The sequence below is a fragment of the Gobio gobio genome (genome assembly GCF_949357685.1).
Source record: "Gobio gobio genome assembly, chromosome: 13".
In the NCBI taxonomy this organism is placed as follows: domain Eukaryota; kingdom Metazoa; phylum Chordata; class Actinopteri; order Cypriniformes; family Gobionidae; genus Gobio; species Gobio gobio.
The window spans coordinates 5442245-5456236 of NC_137106.1; the positions used below are offsets into that span (position 1 = coordinate 5442245).

General features: G+C 39.5%; 3 protein-coding genes across 3 annotated transcripts in view; 1 reads left to right on the forward strand and 2 right to left on the reverse strand.

Annotated features, from left to right (window-relative positions):
* LOC307135895 (uncharacterized protein) overlaps window positions 1-7324 on the reverse strand; it is a 78861-nt gene extending 71537 nt beyond the window's left edge. The window contains exon 1 of the mRNA XM_079832609.1: window positions 7288-7324. The gene's annotated coding sequence lies outside the window, so the exon portion shown is untranslated. The remainder of the gene's footprint in view (window positions 1-7287) is intronic.
* LOC307136696 (zona pellucida sperm-binding protein 3-like) lies at window positions 1005-6339 on the forward strand (the record flags this gene model as incomplete). Its single annotated transcript, XM_079833943.1, has 11 exons — window positions 1005-1076; window positions 1149-1163; window positions 4028-4207; window positions 4373-4582; window positions 5095-5213; window positions 5287-5390; window positions 5463-5640; window positions 5761-5878; window positions 5962-6044; window positions 6114-6116; window positions 6273-6339. The coding sequence occupies 11 exons, from the start codon at window positions 1005-1007 to the stop codon at window positions 6337-6339; spliced, it is 1149 nt and encodes a 382-aa protein (XP_079690069.1).
* LOC307135893 (spermatogenesis-associated protein 7 homolog) lies at window positions 5469-12353 on the reverse strand. Its single transcript, XM_079832606.1, has 7 exons — window positions 12103-12353; window positions 11732-11824; window positions 11550-11597; window positions 9664-9779; window positions 9140-9582; window positions 9001-9052; window positions 5469-7388 (listed from the first exon to the last, which is right to left on the reverse strand). The coding sequence occupies exons 1-7, from the start codon at window positions 12143-12145 to the stop codon at window positions 7284-7286; spliced, it is 900 nt and encodes a 299-aa protein (XP_079688732.1). The 5' UTR covers window positions 12146-12353; the 3' UTR covers window positions 5469-7283.
* Window positions 12354-13992: the final 1639 nt, after the last annotated feature.

Here is a 13992-nt window from a genome sequence, read left to right on the forward strand (position 1 = left end):
ACCCGGGCCGATAGTGCAATTTTTGGCGTTCAATGCCATTATCAAAGGTAAGTGGTCTCTGTGACTTTCTGTCTGCTTGTGCAACTGGGAGACCATTTAATGGGTACTTTCATGAACCACAGGCTACAAAATGTAAGCAGTGATGCCTTGAGGCCAACATGGGTCCCTTATGCCTCAACCAAGGTTGGTGAAGAAGTCTTGATGTTCTCCCTGAAGCTCATGCTGGGTTGGTACAGGTTTTTTTATATATATTTTTTTAATTTAATAAAATAATCCTTTAACCTTGTGATTGTGGCTGTGCCTAAACTGTTCCCTTTTTTTTTGTAGACGATTGGTCCTACCAGAGGCCTTCATACTCCTATTTCCTGGGTGGCGTTATTAACATTGAGGCATCCGTGAAGCAGTACAATCATGTGCCTCTGCGTGTGTTTGTGGACAGCTGTGTGGCCACTCAAGTGCCTGACGGGAACTCCTTTCCAAGATATTCCTTCATTGAGAATCATGGGTAAGGTCATGGCCCTTGATGCTATAGGACGTTTTGGTTGCTCTTTTTAACCTTTGTCATTAATGTCAACCAACTAGACCTTACCCATGATTCTCTGTAGTTAACATTCATGAGTTGTTCTTTGTGGTGACTCATCAGGTGCTTTATGGATGCCAAGTCTACAGCTTCCAGCTCCCGCTTCATGCCTCGGTCCCAGGTTGACAAGATCCAGTTCCAGCTGGAGGCATTCATGTTCCAGGAGAGCTACAGTCCTTCTGTATGTACTACGGATATCATGAGTGCATGACTTCTCTTCCCATCTGCTTTGGTTTTCTGACATGTCATCCCTTGCAGATCTACATAACATGTGTTCTGAAGGCAACTATTGCTTCTGCACCCAGTGACGCTCAGCGCAAATCCTGTTCCTTCGCCAATGGGTACGTTGCACTTTATTTTAAAGCTGACTTTACTCATGTTGAAGGTTCTGTGTCTTGTTGCAGGTGGTTTGCTGCTGATGGAAATGACCAAGTTTGTGGTTGCTGTGACTCGACATGTGGCCCTGATGGTGGAGTTGCTGCTTCTCCATATGGAGGTGAGTAACTTTGGCTTTTAAGGTTGCTTTTGGTGTTTTAAGTGCTCTAATCTGGCTCTCTTCTCTCTCTAGGCGTTCAGTGGGAAGGCAAGGCCACACTTGGTCCCGTAATGGTTCAAGGGCAAAAGAAAGTTTCTCAATAAAACTGATATCAATCCTTCATGTCTGGTTTGACTTGGAAAAGTACCTCATTCTGCCACTGTGGTGAACCTTAGTCCTACTGTACCTTTGCAAGTCCCATATGGCATAAAACCATAGGGTTCCAGAAGTTAAGAACTTCATTTTCTCCATAGGGTATTTTAAATTATTAATCATTTTAAAGACTGCTACTGTAAGCCCTGAGGTTAACTGGTATAGGCTTTTGAAACCATCAGTTTACACTAGTTTTAGTGTTTAACAGCAGACTTCCTGATGAAAAACATTACCCATGATGCTCAAGAATTTGGCAAGCAAATCATTCCAAAAGAGCTCTACGTGGAACACCTTGTCCCATGAAGCACCGTGGATATAATTGAGTCGGTTTCCCTATCATATTCCTGTGCTCTCAAAAGGCTTGTTCAACTTAATTCAGCGACGCGCAGACAGATTGGTGGCTGACTTTAAGCAGTGCATTTTAGTTAGAAATCTGGTCCAACTTGAGGCCGTGCCTATGTCATCAAAGTGCCATGATTAGAGAGCAGCTGACTGGGGCGTTCTGCGCGACTACACGATCTCTGACCACAGCTGGTCCATGATTGGCTGGATTCACCGCATGACAAGCGTGTGTTTATTCAGACTCCTTTTGTTCCACTAATGCTCGCAAATCTTTTATAACAGAACCTATCTTCATGTAGTTGCAATATTATATTGTCATGTTTATCAAAATAACACTGATTAAAAAAAGACCCCACTTCATTGATAGTTTAGGCTTATGTTAAACTGCACTGTACAAATAGACGCTGTATTAAGTAGCACAGAATATTGCATGACAATCATATCTCTATCACAGATGGAGTGCAATATTTGTCAATTACAGATGTTTCAAAGTATGCAAACACAGCACAAGCATCACTACGGGAAGCAGAAAGTGTCTGTCTTTCTGTTTTTAGCTCCTCCCTGACTGCACGTGGCAATTCTCACCGATCGGTTGCATCCAGCCACAGCCGTTGTTGAACGCACTTAAAGTGTGTATGCATATGATCCTTAGTGTATGTTTACACGACAATGATGTTAAACTTATTCCCGTTCACACGGATCTGCAAAAAATGATTAAATAGGTTGTATTCTGCGGGCCAGACCAGGAGTTGGCACTGTTACTTTGTCAAGAAACACGAAATGTGCATGACATGTTTTCACAATTTCACGTTTTTGATGTTTACACAGACAATGGTAAAGTATGCGTTTTTAAGCCTACAAAATGCCGTTGTGTAAATTAACACAATGCATATGTTTTTAGTTGAAGAGAGACAAAGGCTGCGTTTACACTGAGCTTTTGACCCTATTATGTTTTTGTTTTTTTTTCCCACCTGTTTACATTCCCTTTTACACACGACTGGTAACTGATATCTGTGTTTGCATCAAGGCGGGCATACACTGTGCGATTTCAGCAAGGTTACCAACTTACACTGTATCAGTAGATTGCATGCAATGTTAAGCCAGAGCTCAGGATTTATGTGCTCACACTGTGCGGTCCGATCGTCGAGTTACTTGACTGCTCATACTGTACGTGTGAAATATGCACGATAAACCCCCGTGCCAGGTTGTGCCGATAGAGCATATGATATGGTGTACTATAGAGAGATAGCCTATGGTCAAATGCTTCAGCTATTGATATCAAGAGGATTTAGCATTTCCAATTTATACAATAAAATATTATTATTATTAGGGTAGGCCCACATTTCCCATGATAATAAAATTATGTAAATATTAAATAAATGAGTAAAAGTGAAACAAGAAAATTAATGATCAAGTAGCTGAATTAATAAAAGAGGTGCTGGATAGGCTACACGGTGGTTTGGAAGACTTGGATTATCCATTTTACTACACGAACTGGAGGCGCAACAGTTTGCAAAATTGCTGCTAGCTGCCTACAGAACTTAAAGATCTCCCTCTTTTCGTTGCATTAGAGATGAAATAGTTCAATTTCTGCTTTCGCACAGGACAGTGAGGGGAAATAGGGCAATCAGTTCGTAGCTCTGCTTCAGTTGTGTGATACTCGCACGAGGGGCGACAAGAATTTATGGCAGAAATTAGGCTTGAAATCGGACGAAAATCGCTCAATGTATGTCCAGCTTTAATCTCCGCCCAAAATGATTCTGTTGGTGATCGCTTTACTATGCAACATGGTTGCCCCTCGTGATTTGAATGGCCGTACTAAAATTATTTTATAATTCACGTCGAGTGGCCATGATTATTTTCCAGCTTGGATAAATTCAAATCTGTCATGATTGTTTGCAGCTCAATCTGACAGAACGGATAGACAGGATAATAACAGTAGTTTTAATGCGAGCTCATACAGGCACATCTGCTTCATAATACAACATAAAAAGCCATCTTTGTGGCCAAATGTGTTACTCCGGCCTTTTGGTGGCTTGGAATTCCAGTGAGAATCGGATATTCGTATTTAGACGCAGGTCAGATGTCCAGATATCGGTTATGTATCTGATTAAAAACCACATTTGGGAGTGGCTCAGAATGGATGCAAAATTAATTATTTTTGTGTTTACACGTGTGCAACAAATTCCGATCTGTGTCAGATGTGAGTAAAAAATCTGATTTGTTTTGTGCCAGTGTAAAAGCAGCCATACAAAATGTGCAGAGCTGTGCGTCCCAGAGATGCATAAACTCTACAGGTCCAGAGGAGAATCAAAGGTAATCAATTAAACTAAAAGGGGAGGAGCCACCTTCATTCAAAGCTGTACAAAATGGTAAAGCCAAGCACTGGTGTGTGTGTTGTGGCATTTGTGTCAAAGTTTGTTAGGATGGAGCTTCTGAAAGGTGTGTTAGTGGTGGCTGTGATTGTTGTGTTTGATCTGCCTGATGCATGTGGAAGTTTGATGTACAGACAAAGTCCAAGAACCATGGGGCAAAAATCAGATCCAGCTTCCAGAAGTCCTGCCTTTTCTGCTCCAATGCTCTGGAACCCTTTGCAAGTGGGTTCTTCATTTCAGAGTCCTTTGGGTTCTGCCTCCAGAGGCCTTGCACAGGAGCCTTTTGGCCTTCAGGAGAAGCAGCTGTTGCAGGGTCCAGTGAAGCCTTTGGATTGGAGGTATCCCGTCGTTCCCGAGGTGCAGAGCGAGTTGGCGGTGGACTTCCAGTTGAGGCAGCCCGTGACTCCCAGCAGCGTATCGGTTCAATGCGGAGAGAACCGGGTTCTTGTAGAAGTCCAGCAGGACTTGTTTAGCAATGGTCAGTTGATCCAGCCAACTGGTCTGTCTTTAGGTGGATGTCCTGTTGTTGGACAGGACTCGCAGTCAAGGGTGCTCATTTTTGAGTATGAATTACAGGACTGCAACAGCGTGCAGATGGTAAGAACTCCTAAATCTTAATGGGGGGTTTGTTGTGGCAGAGGATAGCCAACGTCTCTTTCAATTAAAGTCAGTTCACTTGGTTGTCATATTTGCGATGCCAGGGCAGCTAAGACAAAATCTCTATTTGAATAAGGGAAATCCTGAATTTTCAAACTACTTGCCTTTTAAATTACCCTTCAGTCCAACATCTGATGTGCATAAATTGTATGAATGGTGCTTCAGTAACAAGAATGATAACTCTTGTGCTCTAATAGCGTTAAAGCTAGTTTTTACCCTGGAACAGCCAATGTGCGTGTTCAATCCTAAGTGCATGTCTCCAAAACATTGACTGTCTATGGCTACACAGGAGCTTCTAATGAAAGTTGCCCTCATGCAAAGATCTATGCTCTTTAGAAGTCATTCCACCATATTCCATGATGAACTTTCTCCCATTCATTGCAATGTGTGCACTGTCTTTATATATCTAAAGTCTTTGGACTGACCCTCTTGGTAACAACAATCTCTTACAGATGAATGAGGATGAGCTTGTCTACACCTTCTCTCTTACCTACACACCTGAGGCTCTTGCAGGTACTCCGATTACCCGGGCCGATAGTGCAATTGTTGGCGTTCAATGCCACTATCAAAGGTAAGCGGTCTCTGTGACTTTCACTGCTTGTGCAACTGGGAGACCATTTAATGGGTACTTTCATGAACCACAGGCTACACAATGTAAGCAGTGATGCCTTGAGGCCAACATGGGTCCCTTATGCCTCAACCAAGGTTGGTGAAGAAGTCTTGATGTTCTCCCTGAAGCTCATGCTGGGTAAGTGCACTTTCTATGGACCTTAGACCTTGCAAATGTGGCTCTTCCTAGGGTGTTCCTTCTCTTTTGTAGACGATTGGTCCTACCAGAGGCCTTCATACTCCTATTTCCTGGGTGGCGTTATTAACATCGAGGCATCTGTGAAGCAGTACAATCATGTGCCTCTGCGTGTGTTTGTGGACAGCTGTGTGGCCACTCAAGTGCCTGACGTGAACTCCCTTCCAAGATATTCCTTAATCGAGAATCATGGGTAAGGTCATGGCCCTTGATGCTATAGGACTGTTTTGTTTGCACTTTTTAGCGTCTTAGTCACAGATAAGGTTTAGTTGGTTGCCGTTAATGAGTTGCTCTTTGTGGTGACTATCATCAGGTGCTTTGTGGATGCCAAGGCTACAGCTTCCAGCTCCCGCTTCATGCCTCGGTCCCAGGTTGACAAGATCCAGTTCCAGCTGGAGGCATTCATGTTCGAGGAGAGCACCAGTCCTTCTGTATGTACTACGGATATCATGAGTTAATTTGACTTCTCTTCCCATCTGCTTTGGTTTTCTGACATGTCTGTCATCCCTTGTAGATCTACATAACATGTGTTCTGAAGGCAACTATTGCTTCTGCACCCAGTGACGCTCAGCGCAAATCCTGTTCCTTCGCCAATGGGTACGTTGCACTTTATTTTAAAGCTGACTTTGCTCATGTTGAAGGTTCTGTGTCTTTGTCTTGTTGCAGGTGGTTTGCTGCTGATGGAAATGACCAAGTTTGTGGTTGCTGTGACTCAACATGTGGTCCTGATGGTGGAATTGCTGCTTCTCCCTATGGAGGTGAGTAACTTTGACTTTTAATGTTGCTTTCGACGTTTTAAGTGCTTTAACCAGTTTTGTTTTCTAGGTGTTCAGTGGGAAGGCAAGGCCACACTTGGTCCCGTAATGGTTCAAGGGCAAAAGAAAGTTTCTAAATAAAACTGACATCAATACTTGCATCTGACTTGTCATGTCTGGTTTAACTGCTTTTGACTTGGAAAAGGTACCTCATTCTGCCACTGTGGTGAACCTGATAGTCCTGCTGTGCCTCTGCAAGTCTCATAGCATAAAACCATAGAGTTTCAGAAATTAAGAACTTAATTTAAATTTCCTATGAAGAAAATTATGAACCTTTTAAAGCTCAGTTTTGTATTAGACTTTTAATTTAATTCTATTTTATGGAATCTGAATAAAAAAAAAAAATGCAATAAATTAAAATGTACACAATTTTATTTAAAGTAACACGAAAATTGGATGAAAAGGCTTGTATTAAATATCAATATAATCTTTCAGTTCTATGCAACATATTCAGGTTTAATTTGACTAATTATCAAAAAATAGAAATCTGTTGTAGTGATTTATAACTCTGCTGTGTACCTAATTATAATGCTTTTGAATGAAGGTAAAACAATGCATATGTATTAAATTACAATGAAGTTTAAGTGTATTCTTAAATGGGTTTTTTTTTTTTTTTTTTTTTTTTTGGCTCGGTAAACCACATTCCACAATGCAGTCCTGCTGTACCTTTACTGACGATAACCTCAAATATATTACATTTATTCACAAGACCAGTGTGCTAATCCACAAGAAACTGATTAACAATGTAACTGACTGTCATAAAATATTGAACGGCGGGCACTGACTGGCTGAGAGGTGCTGCACGTGATCCAAGTTAGCCATTACGCTTTCTCCAATGGGAAGAGATGCAGACCCTCTCATCTCCCTATATTAAAACAATCTCTGAAATCTGATCGTTGAATATGGTGGGGTGGGGCAGCATATTTTCTGCTCATATTTTTTTTGTCCTCCAATTTTTGCATGCTTCATAAGACTTATAAAAATGTGTCTTTGTCCTATGCAGTAATCTGGAAGAGGCCCTTTACCTGGAGGATGAGAGATGAAAATCACTGTCCTTAAACCGGTTCGTCTTGCCATGATGTCTAAATGAATCTGTATCTTCATCCGACCACTCGTGATCAAATCTCTGGAAAAAGATTAAAAAAGCAAAATATTTAACACTACGTCAGGGTTATATTTGAGCTTCTCCTTTGTCTAGATTTAGGAGAAATATCAACATTCATCAAAAAAATGCATCAGGTGCATCCTGGAATGCTTTCATACACAACAGAAGGAGGAACATCTCTGATGAAAACTATCCATGTCAACTTAAATAAGACGGATGGATGGATGGACGGACGGATGGATGGAAAGACAGACCGATGGACGGATGGATGGAAAGACAGATCGATGGATGGATGGAAGACAGACCAATAGATGGATGGATGGATGGATGGATGGATGGATGGTAAGACAAACCAATAGATAAATGGATGGAAAGACAAACCGATGGATGGATGGATGGAAAGACAGGCCGGTGGATGGATGGATGGAAAGACAGACCGATGATGGATGGAAAGACATACCACTGGATGGATGGATGAATGGAAAGACAGACCAATGGATGGATGGATAGATGAATGGTTGAATGGAAAGACAGACCGATGGATGAATGAATGGAAACACGGATGGATGGATGGATGGATGGATGGATGGATGGATGGATGGATGGATGGATGGATGGATGGATGGATGGATGGATGGATGGATGGATGGATGGATGGATGGATGGATGGATGGATGGATGGATGGATGGATGGAAAGACAGAATAATGGATGGATGGATGGATGGATGGATGGATGGATGGAAAGACAGACCGATGGATGAATGGAAAGACAGACTAATGGATGAATGGACAGAAAGACAGACCAATGGATGGATGGATAGATGAATGGATGGATGAATGGAAAGACATACCACTGGATGGATGGATGAATGGAAAGACAGACCAATGGATGGATGGATAGATGAATGGTTGAATGGAAAGACAGACCGATGGATGGATGGATGGATGGATGGATGGATGGATGGATGGATGGATGGATGGATGGATGGATGGATGGATGGATGGATGGATGGATGGATGGATGGATGGAAAGACAGACCGATGGATGGAAAGACAGAATAATGGATGGATGGATGGATGGATGGATGGATGGATGGATGGATGGAAAGACAGACCGATGGATGAATGGATGAATGGAAAGACAGACTAATGGATGAATGGACAGAAAGACAGACCAATGGATGGATGGATAGATGAATGGATGGATGAATGGAAAGACAGAGCAATGGATGGATGACTGGAAAGACAGACAGATGGATGGATGAATAGAAAGACAGAACAATGGATGGATGGATAGATGAATGGATGGATGAATGGAAAGACAGACCAATGGATGGATGACTGGAAAGAAAGACAGATGAATGGAAAGACAGAACAATGGATAGATGGATGAATGAAAAGACAGAATAATGGATGGATGGATGGATGGAATGGATGAATGGAAAGACAGAACAATGGATAGATGGATGAATGGAAAGACAGAATAATGGATGGATGGATGAATGGATGTATGGATGGATAGACAAATAGACAGACCAACAGACAGATAGATTTTCGATAAATGTCAATCAGAAATGTTAACTTCAAATACACAAGTGCATTATTTTACAGGATGTCCCGTGTTTCCCTCACCCTTGCCTGCAGTGAGTCGAGCGGAGGAGAAAAGCCTCGTTTGGCCCGTGTGCTGCAGACAACAGAAAAACAGCCGTTACACCTTCAGATTCACATCTTAAACCTCACATCACAGTTCATTCAGTGTCCGTGATTATACCTCCCCTGGCGCACCTCCTGTCGAATAACAGAGGGCGGCTTCTCCTCCTCCACTCTCCTCCGTGGAGGAGTGTAATATCGGTACTGTAACAGTGTGGACTGGTGGCGTGACTTCAGCGTTCTCGGAGTGAAGGGTTTCTCCGGAGTGAAGCGGTGAGTGTGTTTCAGCAGCACGTCGCCGCTGTAGGTCTTCTGTGTGGGATCCTGGAAGCTTCTGTACCCCCTCTGACTGGCACAGGACGGACCTGCATCCTGCCAATGAGGGTTCGGGCTTCGGGAACTCAGCTCGGAGGCAGATCGGAAGTGGTTGGCAGGGGTTCCGGATGTTTGGGATGGATATACGATTTGTTTGGAATGAAATGAGGTGCTGATCCTGGGCGATGACATCAGCGATTGGTCCAGGTAATGATAGGCACTGTCTCCACCCTGAACGGACGGCCGGCTCTGGAAACAGAGGAAACTACAGTTGTGAACGCAGAACCTGCCGAGCGAAGTGATATAATGAAGCACAGGATGTTCTCTTACATTCTTAGAAGAGCAGGAGGTTCTTGAGTGGATCCGAGTGCTCCTCTGGGAATCTGATCTTCTCGACTGACTTCCAGTGTCTTTCCTTAACTGCTCACGGCGCTTTTGATCAACATCTACGAATTTGTATAGTGACACAGGTATTACACTGGTATTACGACGTAAACATGAAATATGAGGACATTTTATATCTGTGACATTTTATACTTTTGTGTGTGTGTGTTTGTGATTTATGAGGACACAAATTTGTATAGTGACACAGGTATTACACTGGTATTACGACGTAAACATGAAATATGAGTACATTTTATATCTTTGACATTTTATACATGTGTGTGTGTGTGTGTTTGTGATTTATGAGGACACAAATTTGTATAATGACACAGGTATTACACTGGTATTACGACGTAAACATGAAATATGAGTACATTTTATATCTTTGACATTTTATACATGTGTGTGTGTGGGGGTGTGTGTGTGTTTGTGATTTATGAGGACACAAATTTGTATAGTGACACAAGTATTACACTGGTATTACGACGTAAACATGAAATATGAGTACATTTTATATCTTTGACATTTTATACATGTGTGTGTGTGTGTGTTTGTGATTTATGAGGACACAAATTTGTATAGTGACACAGGTATTACACTGGTATTACGACGTAAACATGAAATATGAGTACATTTTATATCTTTGACATTTTATACGTGTGTGTGTGTGGGGGTGTGTGTGTGTTTGTGATTTATGAGGACACAAATTTGTATAGTGACACAGGTATTACACTGGTATTACGACGTAAACATGAAATATGAGGACATTTTATATCTTTGACATTTTATACTTGTGTGTGTGTTTGTGTGTGTGTGTTTGTGATTTATGAGGACACAAATTTGTATAGTGACACAGGTATTACACTGGTATTACGACGTAAACATGAAATATGAGGACATTTTATATCTTTGACATTTTAAACATGTGTGTGTGTGTGTTTGTGTGTGTGTGTTTGTGATTTATGAGGACACAAATTTGTATAATGACACAGGTATTACACTGGTATTACGACGTAAACATGAAATATGAGTACATTTTATATCTTTGACATTTTAAACATGTGTGTGTGTGGGGGTGTGTGTGTGTTTGTGATTTATGAGGACACAAATTTGTATAGTGACACAGGTATTACACTGGTATTACGACGTAAACATGAAATATGAGTACATTTTATATCTTTGACATTTTATACATGTGTGTGTGTGTGTGTTTGTGATTTATGAGGACACAAATTTGTATAGTGACACAGGTATTACACTGGTATTACGACGTAAACATGAAATATGAGTACATTTTATATCTTTGACATTTTAAACATGTGTGTGTGTGGGGGTGTGTGTGTGTTTGTGATTTATGAGGACACAAATTTGTATAATGACACAGGTATTACACTGGTATTACGACGTAAACATGAAATATGAGTACATTTTATATCTTTGACATTTTAAACATGTGTGTGTGTGGGGGTGTGTGTGTGTTTGTGATTTATGAGGACACAAATTTGTATAGTGACACAGGTATTACACTGGTATTACGACGTAAACATGAAATATGAGTACATTTTATATCTTTGACATTTTATACGTGTGTGTGTGTGGGGGTGTGTGTGTGTGTGTTTGTGATTTATGAGGACACAAATTTGTATAATGACACAGGTATTACACTGGTATTACGACGTAAACATGAAATATGAGTACATTTTATATCTTTGACATTTTATACCTGCGTGCGTGCGTGCGTGCGTGTGTGTGTATGATATTTTATTTATTTAAAAAAATGCTAAATTATTTTATTCAAATTAAGTGGATTGTAATACGTGACTTTCTCTTACATTTCACATTGCAATGCATGCTTTTAGGCACTGAACAGTCCACAGCAGCTGAAAGAAAACAAAAGAAGTGGTAAGTATATGAAAGAAGACAGGAATACGGCATAAAGGAAACCTCCCAAAAGACATTGCCTTGATGATAAATATGTAAAAACTATAAAGTTGTATTTGAATTAGGCACTTACCTTTGGCTGAATACAGCTTTCTGTAATGTGAAACCATGTGGTCTTTAATCATGTACTGATTCATCAGTTTGCCAGATGAACCAAAACAGTACCCTAAAAGATGAATATTTCAGCTATTAATATACAAGTCATCAATATTGATAAATCACCCTCTACAATTAGTGTTTACTAGTGCAATCACAATCTGAAAATACATGGCATTACAGTAAAACCCATGGTAATACCATGGTACTTCTTGTTTAGTACTGTAAAGCAACATAATGAAACGCGTTTCTCTTATAATGACATGCCATAGGTATAAATAACGAGTTTATAAGCGTGTGTTTGGTCAGATGATTAACATTATATTTTACTAGGCGAATATTATTTACCTGGTTTAGTGTCCATGATGAGAAACTCTGGCTGGAGTCTCATACTCAAAATACTCGTGTTTCACCGGAAATCATCACGTTAAACGTTCACATGAACGCATGAGGTAATATAGCCATATAAATAATACTTCATAAATGTATGTTCACAGTTATCATCTTTCACAGATGTGTTTCTAGCTGCCCGCTATCTGTCCTCGCTACCGTGAAGCTTCACCGTCGCCATGTTGGTTGCTATGCGCGCGCCTGACGCCAAGAATAAATATCTTAAAGGGACAGTTCACCCAAAAAAACATGTACTCGCTCTTAAAGGGACAGTTCACCCAACAATGCAAAATAGCCTATGATTTACTCACCGTCAAGGCTACTAGGTGTATTTGGCATTCTTCTTTCAGACGAATACGATTAGAGTTATATTAAAATATCATATACACTTAGGAGGACTTGAGGGGGAGTAAATCATGTGGTAATTTTCATTTTTGTGTGAACTATCACTTTAAGTTGTTCCAAACCTGTATACATTTATATCTTCAGGTGAACACAAAAGAAGATATTTTGAAGAACACTACCAACATACTGAAGAATATCAACCAATGATGGGTCCCATTGACGTCCATAGTACATAGTAATTCCAAAAATGGCCAGTAATATAGAAATATGTAAAGGTGTATCAGAATAAACAGCTTGAATGTGTCCACCTGAGACTGAATATTTCATATAGAAAAATGCAGATGTGTTTATGATCTTATGCCACACTCATCATTACTAATAGATGCTGAGTCTTAAGGAGGTCCATACAGTTTCATCCATATTTCATGAGGAATCTCCGGGTGTTTCCTGCTCAATGCAAACAGACCTTAACCAACTGCACATCAGCAATGATGAAGAACTCTCCGTCCTGTAAATATGATTTCACAAAACTAAGCATGCGATAATAGCATAATAATTATGAGTGAAATGTATTATTGAATTCAATTTTAGGCTATTCACATTTTATTGACATTTTATTTTGTTTACCTTTTATTTATTATTATAATATTTTATTAACTGAAAGTGTAATCCTGCAATGATTTCAAAGACATTCCACATTTAAATCCCATCAATAAATTCATATTTATAATACAGAATATAAATGAGTGATATACCTTATGGCGAAATCTACTAGTAAGAATTACAATATTTATTAATCATAATATTAAACACAACTTGCAATGTTAAGTTTTATATAATAATAATTTTGTCATATTTTAATAATTAATAAATATACAGTATTCTCCAGTAGTATAGGGTAAATTACACCCCATTATGGTTTTTAAGTTATTATGAGGGTTTTATGAACATCTAACAGCTGAAGAATTATCCTTCCTGTAAGATTTGACATATGCGTGAATATAATTTTTTATTCAAATGTTATTTTCATTAATTACATTATTTAAGTTATTTAAATTTTATTTAAACTTAAAATTATTTAAATGTACTACATTTTAATAAAACATTTGTATTTATTATTATAATGTTTTATTGATTGAAAGTGAATATGAGCGGATATTTAAAAAAAAATTTGATTTAATTAATTTGACATTTAATACAGAAAATAAATGAGTGATAGATGATTATTAATTATAATATTTAACAATATATGATGTTAACCCTTTCACAAATAGCAAAAAATACGTTACTTTACTCGTTACATCAAAAAGTAATCTGATTACATAATGCATGTTACCTGTAATGCGTTACTTCACTTGCTACATACCCAAGTAATCTGATTACATAATGCATGTTACCTGTAATATATTACTTTACGTGTTACATCTAAAAGTCATCTGATTACATAATGTATGTTACTTAATGCGTTACTCCCAACACTGCTAATTTCAGATGAGACTGAAA

Coding starts and splice junctions, on each gene's coding strand:
- LOC307135893 (XM_079832606.1), bottom strand. CDS start 12,145: ATGAGACTCCAGCCAGAGTTTCTCATCATGGACACTAAACCAG. Junction 11,825..12,102: donor CATCATGGACACTAAACCAG/GTAAATAATATT, acceptor TTCATCTTTTAG/GGTACTGTTTTGGTTCATCT. Junction 9,780..11,549: donor CATGCATTGCAATGTGAAAT/GTAAGAGAAAGT, acceptor ACAAATTCGTAG/ATGTTGATCAAAAGCGCCGT.